Below are 18,188 nucleotides of genomic sequence, written 5' to 3' on the forward strand. Positions count from 1 at the left end.
GGTGTGGGAAAATGCTTAGGAATAAAGGTGGTTGTACAAAGGAAACCGGAATCAAACATATGCAAAGCTCAGAGATGCCCAACCAAGCAAACATCTGCTGGGAGGGAAATTTCATGCAGTCACACTGAGACTTCTTTGTAACTACAGCAGATCACATTTCAGATGTGGACATTGGCAACTACCACTGTTTAAGAAATCTGCCTGACCTACAGCTGCCACTTCAGAATGTTTTTGGTAGGTCCTGTGTCATATCTTTGCATATGTTTTTAGTACAGTGGGATATGTAAAATAGTCTAAGCCACCAATAAAGCGTGATTTCTGGAGGTAACGTCTATTTGAATAGCAGAACTGAAGAACTGATACAAATAACACAATAGTATGATGAATACCTGTAAAAAAATAAACCAACCCCCACCTTTTAACTTGCTTCATTCTTCCTTGTAAATAGTTTAATGAAATCCACACAGAAGAAATTAGGTAAATTTAAGACACGCTATACAGATTCCATTATTCTGCCCTGATTTTGAATGAAGTTAAGTCATCGGAACAGTATCTATTCTAAATCATGTAGAGTTAGGTCAAAACATGAAGATTCCCCTACAGTCTGTGGAGAAGACCATGGTGAAGGAGGCTGTCCCCCTGCAGCCCATAGAGGTTGATGGTGGAACAGGTATCCACCTGTGGCCCGTGGAAGAACCCATGCTGGAGCAGGTGGAGACACATGTAATTCACCCTCAGGATACGCACAACAAGGCAAAGTCTTTCTTTAAGTTTTAGAACCATGGCAAGTCTGTAAAGACCTGTAATATACATGATCATTACAAATAAATTCTTTGGAGCTGTACTAGCAGTTTTAAAAGTCAAGTTTTCAGTTTTCCAGGAGGCACCAATTTGACTTAGAAATGGTGAAAAGTTTTAAATAAGATGTTTGTTCTTCAACCCAAGAAAGCCATTGCTACTCACCTGATGAAACCCTGGTAGGAGGTTTAGTTCCCGAAACCAAAACCAAGGTAGCACCACAAGACTCACAGAAACTGAAACAAACTCTCTGAGGAGTTTATGTAATTGCTTTACCCTCTTCAATACTTTTCACTCTTGTCACAGAATTCATTAGAGCTAATCTGAACTTCAAAACAACTACAGGTCTGGAGGACTTCCCAGAAATCCCTATAAAAAATTAACACCAGCTTAGCTACCAGGAGGGAGCTGGGGGGTTAATGATGTCTAACACAGTGCTGGGTGCTGCCAGGACACTCGTGGCTAGACACAGGCCACAGCAAAGGGGAGAGTCTGCAGCTTATGAGGAACAAGCCTCCATGTGAGTGCCCGGGAAGACCCGTATCAGAAAGGCTGGCACTGCTAGACGGCGTTAAAGCCACTGTCACGCCTGAGGTAAAGAACGACGCTGCCCGCCGCCATTCAAGCACTCTGCATCGCCTCACCCCACTCCTTCCCTTCAACAAGATGGCGGCCTTCCCACTCACCTCCTTAACCAACATGGCGGGTCAGACTCCCATTGGCGTCCGTCCCCGTCCACCGCCTCTCTATAGGCTAAGCCGCCGGCTTTCCCCACCCACTGCCTTACACGGCCTCTCTTCGAGCTGGGAACTACACTACCCAGGAAAGCCCGCGCTCAGAGGGCGGGGGAGGGGGGTTGTCTTTTCTTCCTTTTTCTCTTCTCTTACGTAGCGCCTCTCCCGTCTCCTCCCGGGCACGGAGGGAGCGGGCGAAGTCTCGCGAGAGCCTGTGCAGGCTGAGGCGGGGCCGGGCGGGCAGCGGGGAGGGGGCGAGGCGGAGGGGGTCCGCCTTGCGCAGGAAACGAAACCCCGAGCGGCTGGGGCGGGCTGCGCTCTGCCTCGCTAAGACCGTTGGCCTGGGCCCCATGGCGGCTGCAGAGGCGGTAGCCGCGCCTGCGGAGGCGGCACTGGATCCTAGCGGGCTTTCTCCGAAGGAAGAAGGGGAGCTGGAAGACAGCGAAGTCAGCGACGATGACAACAACGGCTTCGGGCCCGGCGGCGGTGGCTTCGAGCCCAGCGGCGGCCTCGTCAGCAGCAGGCCCTACTCGAGGCGCAGGTCGCCTCCGGGCCCCCGCGGGGGCGTCTCTCTCTCGTCCTCCGGTCGGCGGTTACCCCGCTCGCGGCACCAGCCCCCGCCGGAGATGGGGCACCTGCACGGCCACGGCGGGTACCGGCCCAAGGACTCGTTCCGCTCCCATCCGCCGCCTATGCCGCCGCCTCGGATGCCGTCGAGCTCGCACTCTGAGACGGGCCCCCGGCTCTCGTTTTGGGAGCGCAGCCACAATGCGCTGGACCGATTCCGCTTCCGCGGTTGGCCCTACAGGGGTGGAGGGCGCTGGGGTAGGCATCGAGGCGGCGGCGATCGGGGAGGCAGCCCTTCGGGGAGGCCGCCCGGAGGGGGAGGCGGTGCCGGATTCGGTAGCAGCCAGGGCTGGAGGGAGCCCTCGCCTCGGAAATGTATCCTTGAGACGCGAGAGGGAGCGGAGGCGGGGAGGCCGTATGCTGGGGTGGGCCTGGGTGTGTCAGAGCCACGTTACGTGGACGACAGCCCTGGGAAGGGGCGCTTTTCCCCTCTGCTCGGGCACTGGGGCTGCCCATGGGCTGGCGGGGAGGACGGCTCTCCATCCAGTCCTGGGAGTTGGCCGGGGCTGCGGGCCCTGCTTCTCAAGGAGAGGCTGCTGGGAAGCTGGATTATTGCTGTGACCTGGTTCGTACCCTGGCCTGTCCAGCCCCGTGTAGGGGAAAAAGTGTAGCCTGAAACAAAGACTTAGTCTGCTGGAGCCCAGGTGACCACTTTTCTAGCCCCAAGTGTGAATACTGTGACTGGGGTCAGTGTTTGGTGCAGCAGTTTTAATGTATGTAATTAAGGTGTCACAGTTGTAAACCTAAAACCCTAAGCTTGTTAATTTCACTTATTGGGCAATGAAGGATCCACTGTTTTTTTCAGTTTTGCTCACAGCCTTTCAGAGACTGTTACACATAGCTAAAGCAAACTTTAAAGCTAAACTGAAGTAGTAGTGGGACTGCAGGTGCAGAATGTGGTTGATAGGGGAGTTTGGGTAACACAGGAAAGCTCTATATAGGTATGCCTTCTCTATAAAGACATATCAGATGTTCCTTGTAGGATGTTAATTGGTTGCTCTTAGAGTTGCTTAGGTGACTGGAGTTCCAGGGTTACCTCCTTTTAGGAGTAGGAGCTGTGAAAGTGGTGGAAAAGCTCCTCTAATTTTCCAGGTTTGCTATAGAAAAAAATGTGAAATAATAAATGCCAAGTGTAACTTAGGGGCAGCCTGGTATACTGAACATTGATGTAACTGAGAAGTGTTAAAAAACCCTAACAAAAAAAGGGCCCCCCTCCCCCAATCCCAACCTACCAAGCAAGAGGACTGGTAGTTAAAACCTGCTCCCCAGAATCCTGAATATTTTGTTGTCATCCATACCAGTCACCAAAGGGGGTGTGTTGGTTGCTTGACTGTGGTAATTGATCCCAGGAACAGTAATTTTTCCTAGTTGTGCCAAAAATTAAAGCTTTGAAAGGTACTTGTTGGATCCTTGTGTTATCTAAATGCAAAATTATAAATTTTTTTAATATGTGGATGGAATATGTAGTGATAGAGATGTTTTTATTTAAAGTCACCTGGTAACATTGTAGCATTACTGAAGTGTTCATAAGCAGTCTTCTTTGAAGGAATTAATCTTGAGAGGCAGTAAACGAAGGTGTGATTTGCCCCGAGGTTGCGCAGTCAGACTGTTCTAGTGCTGAAAATGGGTGTTAAGTCTCTTAATTTGCAGTGTTAGGCTGAGTACCAGGAAATGGTTACTTCCTATGTAATGATGAATTTGCAGGGCAAACATTGATCATCCTAAACAGACCTTGCCATACTACCTAGTTCTGATATTCCCCTTCTCACTTTTAGTTAAAAGAGCATTCGGAAATCAATAGTTCCATTTTTCAAACCAAAATGAGGAATTACTTTTTCCCTGACAGATGGAGTCTTCTGTTTAAATGTAATAGAGAAGGTTTGAATACTATTGCTCTTTAACAGGCAACATTGAATTGTTTGCAGATCATATGGTTAAGGAAGGCTCACAATTTTCTCTCAATGAAAGTTCTCTTCTGTAACTTTCATATTCTTGCTACATAAAGGAGTTGATGTCAGAGTATTCCTAAATATTAAGGGATCTCCAAGTTCTTAATACTACTGGAGTAGGGGCGTAGTTCATGAGCATATGACTTCAGAAGAGACCTTTGCATCAGGTGGTATATGGAGGCTTGTGGCCTGCAGTGGAATTTGGAATTCTTCCAGGAAAGTGAAATGTTTGTGTCCACTAAAAGAATAAGATGTTTTTTTTCTTTGTCCTTGGAATTAGTACTTTGCACGGAGTGCGTGGCACAGTGGAGCACCTGAAGAATTTTTGTTACTCTTCTTTGGGTATTAGCTTTTAATAGGCTTTTATCTCTTAACTCCTAGCAACTTAACATGAAATTGTTGGATACTCATTCTGCAGAAATTCTTGAGAGATGGTCCAAACTGACTTTCTGTTGAATTCAGAATTCTTCCCTTGTACATTTTTCTTTGCTTCTGACCCCGCCAGTTTCTTCAGGTTGCTTTTGTTGCTGGAGGATGGTGTTCCTCTTGAGTTGCGAAAGAATAACTGTTGTTTTAATTTATACATGTCTGCCTGCCTTTCATAGCACTCCATCAAGTCTTGCCTTCTGTTTGTGGAACCACATGTAAAAACAATTTCTACATATGCGGAACACAGAATTTCTGATTAATTCTGATTATGGGAGCTCAAGTGATGTTGTTATCCTGAGCACAAAAAAACCATCTCAAAGCTGTTGCCCAGCTCGAGAAGCTGTTGAGGTATTTCAATATCAAATAGACTTATTTTTATGAAATATGTTAAATCACTTAATTAGCTTCAGCATTTCCTCTGACTCACAAAATTGCTACTGTCTTTTTGGAAGTAGAAATGTGTTGGAAGTGTATTTGGCAACTATGCTTATTGCATAATTTGGTGTTGTACTGCCCACAGCTTTTAGTATTTTCAGCATATTTATAGATTGTTTGATTGCCTTCTGGATTTTATGTAGTTTCTCTTTGCAAGCTTCTGCTTTTTGTGCTGAAGCTTAAAGAAAGCACTGTACCAGCATTCTATAGCAAAACATTTCTTCATACTTAGACTAGAAGTTAGTACAGCAAAAAATGCAAGCTGTTGATACATGTTGCTGGCAGAAAATAAATACAACATTATCCTCCTCTGGTTTCAGTGTATCTAGTCAGAGGACACTTTAGCTTTTAGTTGAACTTTGTTTATTGTTTTAAGAAGATGATGTTGGTGAAAAAGCATTTCACGTAACTGTGTGCGAGTCAGCTGTTAGCACAGTGCGATTGATACTGGAAGTCAGATGAGTCAAACCTGACTCAGTGTTGTAAAAGATGACCCCTCAAGCACAGTTATTTTACAGGATAGTCGAACTTTTAAAGTGTCAGATTAAGGTAGTAGGTAGTCAACTTTGAGAATTTTTATTCTGGATGCAGTTGCCTACAAATATTTCCCTTGCCTCTTTGGAACAACATGTTGTCAAGAAAATCTGTCCCTTGGGCGTTCACAGACAACCTTTTCTGAGTAATTAGTAATACCCAATGCTCTCTTAGCATTTTTGAATGTTTGTGTTGGGGTTTTTTTGCAAGTCTTTAGCCACTTTTTTTTTTCATTCTCCTCAGTTATTTGTGTGCCTTACTTCGATTGTTGAGCTGCAGTTACTGCAGTGCATAATTATGGTGTGGCTTGACTTACCCATTTAGGAAGGGATAAAATGAGCAAAGATGAATTTAACCTGTCTTTCTGAATGTCAGATGGGGAGTCAATACTGGAGAACTCTGCAAGTTTGAGTTACCCTTTGTAACAGGGAACCTTGTCAGTGTTACAGCTGTTGTTTCTGGGAGGATGGTGTTGAGCAAGAGACAAGACTTCTAAGTGGTTCCTGACAGTCTTGTGATGAGTAGGGTATTTTAAATTGCTGATTGAAGGAGATGTTTATTTAAGCTGTCTATATAATGATGGATAAATCTTTTGCACGCTGCTTGTATTTATAAGGAATGTTTTTCCAGCTATACATAAGGTAAAAAAAGTTCTCATATTTTAAGTTCTGTGTGTCATAATTAAGTCTTCAGTATAATAGTGCTGTTTTTATACATGTTCTTGTTGTCATTTTCCTGACCCGTAATTCAGCCAAAACTTTTGGAAGGTCCCCATCTAGAAAGCAGAACTACTCTTCTAAAAATGAAAACTCTGTGGAAGAAAGTTTTGAGGATCTGCTCTTGAAGTACAAGCAGATACAATTAGAGTTGGAATATATTAATAAAGATGAAAGACTGGCTTTGAGCAACAGGGAAGAAAATGAACAACAACACAGTGATGATAAAACAGTGGACACTGAGGACCAAAAAACTGTAGAAAATAACAGTATTACAACAGATGCTATAAAAGAAGTATCTCCTGAGGAGAAAAATCCGGTTATAGCCTTTCAGGCATTTGAACTGAAACCTCTCAGACAAAAACTACCCACGCCAGCTGAGAGGAGCAGGTTAAAAAAAGGCAAAGAAGGAACCAAGCAGTCGTCGCAAAAATCTGAAGTCACAGAATCCGGCCAAGGTAAAGTTGTTTTGGCTTGTAAAGTTCCTTTTTGCTTGCCATTATCTATTGTATTTATTGGGTGTGGGGAAAATCTTACTTTAATTAGAATTCTAATTTTAATTAAAATGTTAAATGTTTTATGTTCTAGATTTAATGTACTTCACTGAAGGAATTACATAAAACAATTGTATAAACATGCTTGGAAGCATGTTTTTGCTTGGGTGGTTTAAACTGCTGTGTTTTCTTAGACTAGCGGTGTGGCAGACAGCACAAGGAAAAGTCTTGAAGGTTCTAACTGCTATTGACAGCAGAAATTACTGGCTTTCACGTAGTTTTCCTTTTTCCCCTTGTTATTTTTTTGCAGAAGCAAAATTTGTTTGTTTTGGTTTTTTTTTTAGCTGAAGAGGTTAACATTTTAGTGGCACATTGTTCTGTGTTTCACCTTTGTTACGTGTTTTCTTCAATGTGGCAAGCCACTAAAAGATTTTCACTAGAATTGTTTTAGTCATAATTATTATTTATGAATCGTGATGAAGTCATGGGACAGAAACAGGAAGGATTTATAGAAGGAATGTAGCCCAAGGGTAGAATAAGTATCTTGTCCTCTTGACCATGTAGTTCTGGACTGTAGGCCAAAGAGCATAATTACTCAGGTGCGTGAACCAGTTAGTGAGAAACAAGTGATTGTGTTCAGCTGACCTGGGGTAAAAGTCCTTGAGCTTACTTTTAAGCTTGCAGCAAAATAAGATAGGTAGCTTAAGATTCCTATTCTAAGGTTTCATCTAGTTCTAATAAGTATTTGCTGTGGCAGAGGGAGTGCTAGTGGCTATCGCTTGTCATCTGATGTTAGCTAATTTGTCAATGTGTGTAAACTATCAATTTGAGTGGGAAGAGTTGAAGCAGGTAATGGATGGATTAAGAACACCTGTGAGTAATTAGTAGGAATATGAAGAAAGGTAGGACTACAACAGTGAAAGTCATAATCATTTATATGTAACTTTAGAAGACAGAGCCTGTAAAGAAACAGAAGAGAAAACTGATAGTAGTGTAACTGCCTAATTCTAGGATTCTGCCCTCCCCCCATTGTCATAATAATAAATAATAAAAGTTCTGGTATTCTTTAAGAGGCAGTGTAGTTTTAAATGGGAGACATGAGGGAAAACAGCAAACCTTGATCATAGAATAAGAATCAGTAGCCTGCAGGAAGAGAACATAGCAAGGCAGGAGTAAAGCAAAACAGTCAAAATGTCCCATTTCAAAACTGTGAAGAACCAAAGTTCATGTGATAGTGAAAATAGTGTGCACATTAAGAGCATCTTAATTTTTGCATGCTACTCAAATGTATGAGAGAAAAGTTATCTGAAATCAAATTATGTTTGACTGTTCATGACAATGTAATGCAGGCTTCTAAAGTAGAAAAACCCACTTAACTTCAGTTATTGCAGATTCATGTGTATCAAATAAATGTATACTATGTGATTGTGCATATGTTACGTAATAGGAAAAATTTTATTTTACCATTGCATTTGTTTTTAAATGGCATAGTAAATGTTTCTTTGGAACTGTTCAACTTGAAGAACTAGTTGTAAACTTAAGGAAATTCAGAATGTCTTTCTAGAGTGAATTAGCTACTCTGCTAAAGGCTTTACCATATTCCCTGTTTTCCTTCCTTTGTTGCTCATTAGTCTTTCGTCTATATTGTCCCCTTCTGGGTTGAAAGTGTATTTTAATTTATCCAGTATATCCCTGCATATATCTGCCTGTGGCACAGAAGCTACTGTACCAACTATTTCTCCCTACTTGGATCCTATGGACTGAGTGGTTAGGATCTTTGTGTGGTGTAATAGCTTTTTTAAATTTTCTTTTAGAATGCATCTGGGTATTAGATACCGTTTTGTCTTCCTCTTGTATGTGTGTGCTTTTAAAAAATAGTATGCATGTGCAAGCAGGAAGACCTTCAGCATTTGCAGTGCATCTTTCTTTGTGTAGGTGTAAGGTTTTGATACGTTTTAATGTACCTTTCTGAATGTGACTATGTAAAATGCTAGGAAAAGTAAAAGCTGTACGATGTGCAGACTCATTTCCTTATGAACCTGAATTGTGGGAAGGAATCACTCTTTGAAGAAAGCGTAATCAGAAAAGATCTCAAAGCTTCTCTCGAAATTTTGATTTCCTTCATGTGATGCAGACAAGCATGCACATGAATAGTTTTAGATAATCTATTATATAACTTATTATTAGTATCACTGATATCAAAGTTATGTAATAGTATAATATACATACACATTAATGTGTTATACGCCCTCTAATCAGATGTGTACATGGCTTTTGGGCAGTGTAACGAGTAACAGGGAAGTATTACTATTTACTATTCATAGAATAACTCTTTTCTGTTTTCCTTTGGCGTGAAATGGAGCAAGTGTTCTTACTGCAGCTCTGTGCCTTTATATTTAATTCTGAAAAAGACTGGCCAGTGACTCAAAATAGCTGCCAGTGGAATCTGAGATGCTCAGGACAGCAGCTGATACGAGATGGTAGCATGAAACAGATGGCAAGAAGTCATCTCTCCCTCTTGTCTCCAAATCTCTTTTTCTCTGTGCTTGTGCAAATGTCAACTTTAAGACAGAATTACTAAAAAAGTTACAAATGCTTGTCTTAGGCTTCTGGCATCATAATGGTGTGGATGTCATTAGATATGCCAGGTTTATATTAATGTTTGCTAATGTGGTGTTATGCATGCAACCAAAAATACTGGTAAGTTGTCCACATGGATTAAATTCTGTACATCATTTTAATGTAGCCTTGTCTCATGAGAAACAGCCTGCTCACAAATGCGGTATTTTTCTTTTGGAAGGTACAGAAGACAAAGAGCAAACATCAGTGCGAAAGCTGAGTAGTTCAGATGTTACATCTGAAAAGGTAAGAAAGTATTACTTCAGTGACAAGTGTGATGGTTTAACCTGGCTAGCAGCTAAAACACCATATGGTTGTTTGATCAATTCCCACCCCACAAGTGGGATCAGGGAGAGAATTGAAAATAAAAAGATAAAACTTGTGGGTTGATATAATGACAGTTTAATATGACAGAAAAAGATGATAATAATCATGATAAGAATATACAGTGATGCTCACCACAACTTCTCACTACCTGGAGCCAGTGCTCAACTAGTTTGTAAGCTGCATTGCCTCCTGGCCAGTTCCCCAGACTTATATACTGAGCATGATGGTATGGAGTATCCCTTTTGGACAATTTGGGCCAGCTGTCCTGGCTGTGTCCTCTCCCAGCTTCTTGTGCACCCCCAGCCTTCTTGTAGGCAGCCAGTATCAAATGCTGAAAAATGCTTGACTGCTTGGCAACAACTAAAATACCAGTGTGTTACCATTATTCTCATCCTGAATCTGAGACACATCATTGTACTGGCTGCTATGAAGAAAATTAACTCTATCCCAGCTGAAACCAGGACAGTGAGACTTTAATTACATTGCAATACTCTTTTTTTTTTTTTCCAATTTGCAGTGCAGAAATGTTTCAGTAATAGTATCAGTCCATTTTTAACAGATGCACTTACCAGTACAATAGGATTTTTAAGCTTTCTCTTGGTAAAAATTTTGTGACAGACTTCAAAATACTTTTTTGAAGTTTCAATTATTAAATGATGTTTCTTGATGACTTTTTGTCTTACCCTTCTCTTTTCTTCTCAAGAAGCTGCTTGATGATGAGGAAGAGATGTCTGAGTTGCAGCTTAGGCTTCTTGCACTTCAGTCTGCTAGTAAAAAATGGCAGCAAAAGGAACAACAGGTGATGAAGGAAAGCAAGGAAAAATTAACAAAAACAAGAAATATAACACAGAAAGTCAAAGCCAGTACAAAACCACATTCAACGAAAAAGCCTAGTGCTACAGGTAATAAGTTTAATGTTACTATCAATACTATAAAGTTGCTATCAATGGCATACTTCCATTTCAGAGGTTATGTGAAATGTTGAACAGTAAGCCTTTAATCCTTCAAAAACACCATATGCCTACATGAAAGTCTTGAAGAGTCTAGAATTAGGGGAACCCATTTGGGTAAGGTGGACTTAATCACTTATCATTTCTACTTATAGCCAAGCAAGCTTTGAGGAAACAACCAACAAAGACATCAAAGAAGATGCAGCAGCAAAAGGAACTAGACAGGCGTCAGAAAGAGGAAGACCAGAGGAAACAAGAAGAGGAAGAGGAGAGGAGAAAGAGAGAAGAAGAAATCAGAAAAATTAGGGACCTGTCAAATCAAGAAGAGCAGTACAATCGATTTATGAAGCTAGTTGGAGGAAAGAGGAGATCGAGAAACAGGGTAATGAATGTTATGGGTTCAGGTGTTTATATTTGGCATTTGAGTGATTCCTGTCTTTCCCTTCCTGATTCTGTGCCCCCCTTCTCACTCTTAAAAAAACCCAAAACACCACCACAGAATATTTCAGTGTTTGCAGTGCTTTAATCCTATGATAGACAGGTATTCCATTTGAGTTTGGTAAGATCAGATTTGTGAGAGTTGTATGCTTGCGACTCAGTGGTAAAGCATTTTCCTCCTAAAGATGTTTTGAATATGGTGATCAAAGAGCAGTGTAACTTAACACAAACCAATCAACCAAACTTTTTTTGGCTTTATTCTTTTCAATTGCCATTTTGTCTCCACATTTTCAAACTCTTTGTGTCTGTATGACTCTAGTAGCCTGCTTCTTTCAAAGTGTTGACTGAGGTTTGGTTCCTTTGCAGTATTTTTTCATATGTCAAGGTATAAAATATGCCCAGACACAGAACATAATTACTTCAGCCTCATTATAGGATGACATAATAGTCAAATGTACAAAGGAATAGCATAACTGCAGTGGTTAGTACATGGAAGCTGTTTTTATTCTCTTACCTTGATAGCAGAAGGTACTTGCATCACTTGTTTTCTCTCTGAAGCATTGGTACATTACAGAAAAAATGGCAAGTGTTTTTTCAGCGTTAATTCTTTCATCATGGAAGCAGTACTGCAGGTGCAACTAGATGCTTCACATGCTTGGAGCTACTGATCCTCTAAGGAGAAATGAAACTGCCCCTAAGGGAACTGGGACTCCCTCTTTGAGATCGTGGTACAGTCCCATTTAGCATAATGACTGGAAAATTTAGGCTAGAAATGGAAACAGTAGAAATTCTAAATGCTACCAAAATGTTCTGTTGTATGCTTCTCAGTCATACTTGTTCTATATGTTTTCAGTGTTCACTGAACATTGATTAGCATCCACATAGTGTTAGGCAGTCACTTTAACAAAGCAGTTTTATTAGTTGACAGTCTCTAGGCATGTTGTGTAGTATGTGGCCCTTTCTGGGATAGTAAAAGAGTTCTCCGTCAGTCTTAAAACAATCAGACTGTGTTTCACCTAAACATGCCATTGTCCTACTGAAGATGAGCTTTCTGTAACTTCTGTAATGAGTGTAGTTCAAGCGCTTTTGGCAATGGCCATGACAAATTAAGAGAAGTAATAAAGCATTTAATTACCTTCCACTGTTTCAGAAACACATAACCATGGCATTTTACCAGATTATAGATTTATGTTGTAATAGGTATTTAAAAATTGTTTCTCTGTATCATGACACCCCTCTGCCCCTCCCTCCCTGGGAGATCCAGTTATTAAAAAATTTCTTGTTCATTTGTCAAGTCACTACCTGCAATGGGTTTTAATAGGTAATCTTCAGTTTGTTTTTTTTATACAAGTTAAGTAAATTGTGGTTATAAAACTGAATACAAAATCATAAAGACCTATTTCTAAAAGTTACTGTTAATTGGTTTGCTCTAGCAAAGGGTAACATGAAACCAGCTAAATAAAATACTGTTCTGTGTGTTCAGTCTTTAGATTTGGACTTGAGATGGTCTTTGGATAAGCCCTCTACAGATAGCGCAGGAGGCATATACCAGTATGATAATTATGATGAAGTTGCTATGGATACAGATAGTGAAACTAACTCTCCAGGTAAGACTGATTTATGTTTTTCTTGTTGTAATGCTGACTGTTGCCTCTCCATCTCTGCTGTAGTGGTACTTCGAAGGTCATCAAGGTTATATTGTTTTCATTGTAGTACTGTAGAGTTTTTCACATTCCCAAGCAGCCATGTGAAAAGTAAGGGCACCAGAGTGGTGACTGGGTAGACAGTTCTGTGAAAAAAGGGTCTGGGGGTCCCAATGGCCAATAAGTGAAATGCAAATCATGCTTGCCTTTGGGTGATACAGGTGATCTGCAGCCTGGGTTGTAGTTCTGTGACTACACTGGGTGGGTGAGTGGTTGGAAGGGGTTGTTAAGCACTGACAAACTCTGTTTTCTGGTTTCATGTTAAGGAGTGATGTACTAGGAGTCTAGCAAAGGAATTTTTTGACGAAGGGAGACTGAGGTCTGTTTTTCATAAAGCTTATTTTATGAACTGGGAACTGGAGTACTTAACTTACGGAAAGAGACTGGGAAGAGTTGAGTTTGTGTTGAGAAGGCTAAAGAAGGTGCTTGCCCACTAGGTAGTTCAAGACAGTTGCACTTACAGAGAGGACAGCCAAACTCTTCTGTGGAGTTTGCAACAGAAGGATAAAGGGCAACACTTAAATTGTAGCAGAATAACAGCTAGTTAGATGTAAGGGAAAACTTTCACAGAGCTTGGTAAATACTAGAGCAGTTAAAGGCAAAAGGCAAATGTGGAATCTTCATGCTGGAATGTATTTGAACTTGACTAAGGCCTCAGCAGCCTTATTTTGGGGCAGCTTTGCTCTGAGCACCTGTACTGGGGTGTATGTCTTTCAGAGGTCTCCTTCAGCCTAAATTATTTGACTCTTGAATTTGAGGTGCATTTAAGATCGTTTGTTCTCCTTTTTCTATCTCAATATGTTGAGTGTTGAGAAAGCTTCCACTCTATTGGTCATTTTTATTCTCTTGCTTTTCGTGTTCTGTATTTTTCCTTTTCCCCTCTTGGTCCCCTGTCTTGTCAGCCTGCCATATGTATTAGTTTGCTAAAATACTGTACCTGCTGTTTTGGACATGTAAGCTATGTGTTTTCTTTTGGTGAAGCATCTCAAGCTGTAGTCTTCAGAATTCAATACCGGCTGTGCATTTGGTCTGATTCTGTGCAAATTCATATTGTATTTTTGGTAGTCAGTAATCAGGAGACTCTCCCTTGGGATACTTTACAAAGGTGGATTCTTACAAGTTAAATGAGGTACTTAGATGTGTAAGAGAAAATCACTGTCCTGCAACTGGTGTTATGTTTCAAATTGGTGCATAGTAAAAAAATAACAACTTGTTTCCTGCTCCTGTGGCATTAAATTGGTTGAAGTATAAGCCATGAGATGATGTTTAGTAATTACCTGCCAGATTTCTTACACTCTTAATTCTTTTAATTACAGCTGCTTCTCCAGTGCAGCCTCCTTTCTTTGAATGTCCCATAGGATACTTTCCACCTCCAGTACCACCAATTTCCTTGCCACTGCCACCTCCAATTCCAGTAAGTAACCTTGAAAGCATTGATTTCTTTTTTTTTAAACATTGATAATTGTAATTCTGTAATCTTATTTCTAGTGCTAAAGTTAGGTTTAGATTTAGATTATGCTTTTGATACAACTCGCTATTGAGTGATTCCCTGGAACTATCTGGTAAGACTTAAAGCAGCCACTCTAGCTGTTTTTTTGGCTGATGCAATTCATGTTTGAAGTTTTTCTTACTGAATTGAATCTTTTTCTTTGTTGTTAGAGCTCTGCTATTTCAAAACAGAAAGTAAAACACTACCTGAAGCATGTAAGGAAAATAAATTAGAATTATCAGTGCAAGGCAACTTTGCCTCTTATCTCTAGGCCATGAATGTAGATGTGTTTATTCTGACTTTTTACCTTTGGGAGGGGAGGAACCCAACCAAAAACATAGCTCACCAGCATCCTTCTTTCACACTGTACATTCTGACTATATGCTGGCTGTCTTCTCACCTGGTAGTTCACGTGGAAACTTAAGTAGTGTGACTCTTTCCCACCACTCCACTAAAAGAAGAATAAAAGTCATGGTAAAGGAGTAGAAAGTTGTCATTCCCTGTCATGACAGCTTCTGAATTTTGGTGAAGGGAAATTTTAATTTTGTTAGTGAAGATAAATTAATAAAACTGTTTAAGAACTGGCATTTGGGTTACTTTTTCCAGGCAGCATGAACCTGTCTGGTCAGCTATATTTCTGTGGCTAGACTATCTCTGCTTCTGAATTCTCATGTTTAGTTTGTACATCTGTACTACTTGACTATCCAAATGCAACCTTGTTGTTCATTATCTTCTTTAATTAGTACCTGCTTAGCAGCAGTCGGCCTATGACAGGGATCTAAATCCACCACAGTTTGCATTAGTTTTAAACCATTCAAGTGATTCAGCTCATAATTTTCACTTTTCAAACCCTTGTTTTATTTTTTTTATTTCAGCCTGTACCAACTTTGAGCCAACTTTACGTAGAGGGTATTCCTTGTGTTTCTCTTGAGCCACCTCCACCTCTTCCACCTCTTCCCCCTGAAGAGCCTGAACAGCCACCAAAACCTCCGTTTGCTGATGAGGAGGAAGAAGAGGAGATGCTCTTAAGGGAAGAATTACTCAAGTCTTTAGCCAACAAACGAGCTTTCAGATCTGAGGTACTATACTGGGTTTTGTATATAAGCCTCTAGATGGCAGTATTGACCAAACGTAAATGTGACCTGCTAAGTCTTCATTACAGACTTTTTCTTTATGCTGCCTTTCTGTTGACTTAATAATAAATCTAAATTTCCATTATCCTCTGCCCCCCAAAAGAAACTGAAGCAAAAGCCAACCCAAAACACTTTGAATTGTGATTTTCAGCTTGCAAGTTTCAGATTGGGAATGGGGACTCTATTTTCTGCGAGAGATGTTTATCATTAGCTGTCAGAAACAACACATAACTTTGTTTCAACTTTTTAGCAAAAGGAGTTAGAGGTTAACTGGTTTGGTTTAGGGGTTTTTGAGTGAGAAATGAAGTTAATGGGTTTTAGTTAATGGGTTGACCTCATTAAAAGGGTGCAGATCTTGTGTAGTTGGCCTATGAATAGCTGGTGTGTTCTTGTGTGCCTTTTTGATATTACCACAGACTTACAAGATTTGTCTTTTGCATTTGAATGCTCTGCCTTCCAAGTTCCAAGATATGTATAGGACAATCATATTTATGTTTGTGTCTTTGAAAATATCTCTGTGCAGTATATATTTTTATGACTGTACTTTTGTTTTATTTTGTAGGAAACTTCAAGTAACAGCGGTCCACCTTCTCCTCCTGTTCCAGATAACTTGCAGTCAGTGTCAAGAAGCAACCTGTCTGCTGTCAGTATTAATACCGTGTCTCAGCCACGGGTACAGAATACAAAGTTTGTCAGAGTACCAAGGCTTCCACGAGCAGTGATCACAGTAAGGAAATGCTGGTGCTTTCTATTTGTAAGACTGCGAGTTGAAGTTGTCTTAGGTTCAAGTGAACAGCAGACTCAAGGTTTTCTAGTGATGCAGCACAGAACGGTGGAGCTTCAATTAAACACTTACATTTAGTAACTGTAATAATCCATATGTTCTTCTAGAAAGAATTTGACACCGAAATAAGAATTTACAGTTTGAGAGCGTCAAAACATTCCAGTACTTACCCAACTAAAAGAATTCAGATATAGTTAAATTAATTTTGTTTCCAGATTAGCACTGACTACAGGGTGCTGTTCTGTGGTAGCTGAGCCAATCTAATTGCTGTCTGTTGCCAGAAAAGAGGTGGTCTTACTCTTTCTGCTGCTCCTGGCGACGTGGTGTCTTCCTTCTTTTAAACTGTCATCTGGAGCTGCAGTCCTGGTGGTTATTTAACATGCTAAACTGGTTAGAAAACTAACCTTGGGGAAAAAGTAATTTTCCTTCTAGGGAAAGCTGAATTTTTTCAGTGAACAGCGTATGAATATGAGAGCTAGCACAGAAGTGGTGGCAGATGGCATGTCTGCGAGTGCAGGTGGAAGACAGGAGAGAGAGTATTTCCCTTGGGCTGCAGCAGACTTAGTTGCATTAGCTTAAGCTATGTACTGTCATTTGACCTTCATTTGAGTGGTCATGGGAGGTATATGCAGCTAACATTTGATTTTTGATGTCTGCAGTCTCCTTGGATTGTTGGGAATGTGTTAAAAAATCATATTTGCCTGTGTTACACCAGACTGGAAGACCATGTAATCTATTTATGGAAGTCAACCATACATAGTGGATAGCCTGTGATTTATTTTAACAACACATCTTACAAAGCTTGGGTTGTGGTTCTTTCCCTGTGCAGATTCTCTAATGAGTAGAATGATTGCATCCATACCTTTGCCTTTCTGTAAGTGGTGCATCTCAAACTAATTTTGAGACTAAATTTGGAAAAATATGTAGTATCTGACACTATTATACCACTATCAATCTAGCTGTAGCTGGTCAACAGCTTTCTTGCTCATAAATACTGACTGTATGATCACTTAACCACTTGAAGCCGTAATGAAAAAAAAAGTTTAAGATGATAGACCCCTGAATGTCCCTTTTTGGTCATTCGAAGGCCTACTTTCCTTTCTGTAGGAAAAATGTGCTCTTAAGTTTGAAGTGGATGTGGGTTGTTGTTTGGTATTTTTGGTCTGTCTAGCTTTGCTATCTACTTTGTATAACTAGAGTAATTGCTCAATTTGGGCATGCTTATATCCTTTCTATAGTCATTTCACGCTTACTTACACTTAAGTGTTCTTATGTTTAAATATTAAACCTCTCTGGAAAGACCCTTAAGTTACCACATAGTCCATTGTCCTGAGACTTCATGAACTGCAGTTGCATAAATGAGGGAGAAAACTTGTTACTGGGGAACTGTTGATTTTTTTGTTTTAGTAACATAAAAGTCTCTTATCAGCTGTGCTGTTCAAAGGCATTATGTAAATGTTAAAAAACCTGCAACTGAAATTCAGTACCTGTTGCTTAGTAAAAGCTGACAGACCTTGTATTTGAATTAGCTAGTGGAGTGGCTGTTTGGGTTTTCTTACAAAAAATGACTATAGAAACCAAGCACTTTGTTCTCTTAATTTTTAAGATAGCTTGGGGTCTTGAACATTTTTTATAAAATAGGTGTCTGCTTTTGTCATGGTTTAACCCCAGTAGGTAACTAAGTACTACGCAGCTGCTTCCTTACTTCTTCCAACCACCCCAAGGTCATGAGGAGAATCAAAAAGAAAAAAAAAAAGGCATAGGCTGAGATAAAGGCAGTTTAATAGTGTAAAAAAGGAAGAGTAAATCAAACAAGTGATGCACAAATGCAGTTGCCCACCACAGGTGAAAAGCAGCCTAATGCCCAGTTTGTGTCCAGCTATACCAGTTTGCTTCCCCAATTCTGTTTGGAGCATGATGTTCTGTGGTATGGAATATCCATTTGGCCAGTCAGGGTCAGCTTTCCTGGCTGTGTTCTCCTAGTTCTTGTGTACCTGGCAGGATGTGGGAAGCTGAAATGTCCTTGATT

The 18,188-nt window shown here is 40.5% G+C and overlaps 1 protein-coding gene across 1 annotated transcript in view; it reads left to right on the top strand.

Moving 5' to 3' along the window:
* Nucleotides 1-1,833: 1,833 nt before the first annotated feature.
* Nucleotides 1,834-18,188, top strand: part of ZFC3H1 (zinc finger C3H1-type containing) — a 46,169-nt gene continuing 29,814 nt past the window's right edge. Inside the window, exons 1-9 of the mRNA XM_084276019.1 lie at nt 1,834-2,474; nt 6,258-6,680; nt 9,517-9,581; nt 10,366-10,564; nt 10,768-10,994; nt 12,534-12,657; nt 14,070-14,167; nt 15,118-15,321; nt 15,938-16,102. Of these exons, the coding sequence (XP_084132145.1) occupies nt 1,883-2,474; nt 6,258-6,680; nt 9,517-9,581; nt 10,366-10,564; nt 10,768-10,994; nt 12,534-12,657; nt 14,070-14,167; nt 15,118-15,321; nt 15,938-16,102 (2,097 nt within the window). The 5' untranslated portion in view covers nt 1,834-1,882. The remainder of the gene's footprint in view (nt 2,475-6,257; nt 6,681-9,516; nt 9,582-10,365; nt 10,565-10,767; nt 10,995-12,533; nt 12,658-14,069; nt 14,168-15,117; nt 15,322-15,937; nt 16,103-18,188) is intronic.

Source organism: Gallinula chloropus (assembly GCF_964237585.1).
Source record: "Gallinula chloropus genome assembly, chromosome: 1".
Lineage (NCBI taxonomy): Eukaryota > Metazoa > Chordata > Aves > Gruiformes > Rallidae > Gallinula > Gallinula chloropus.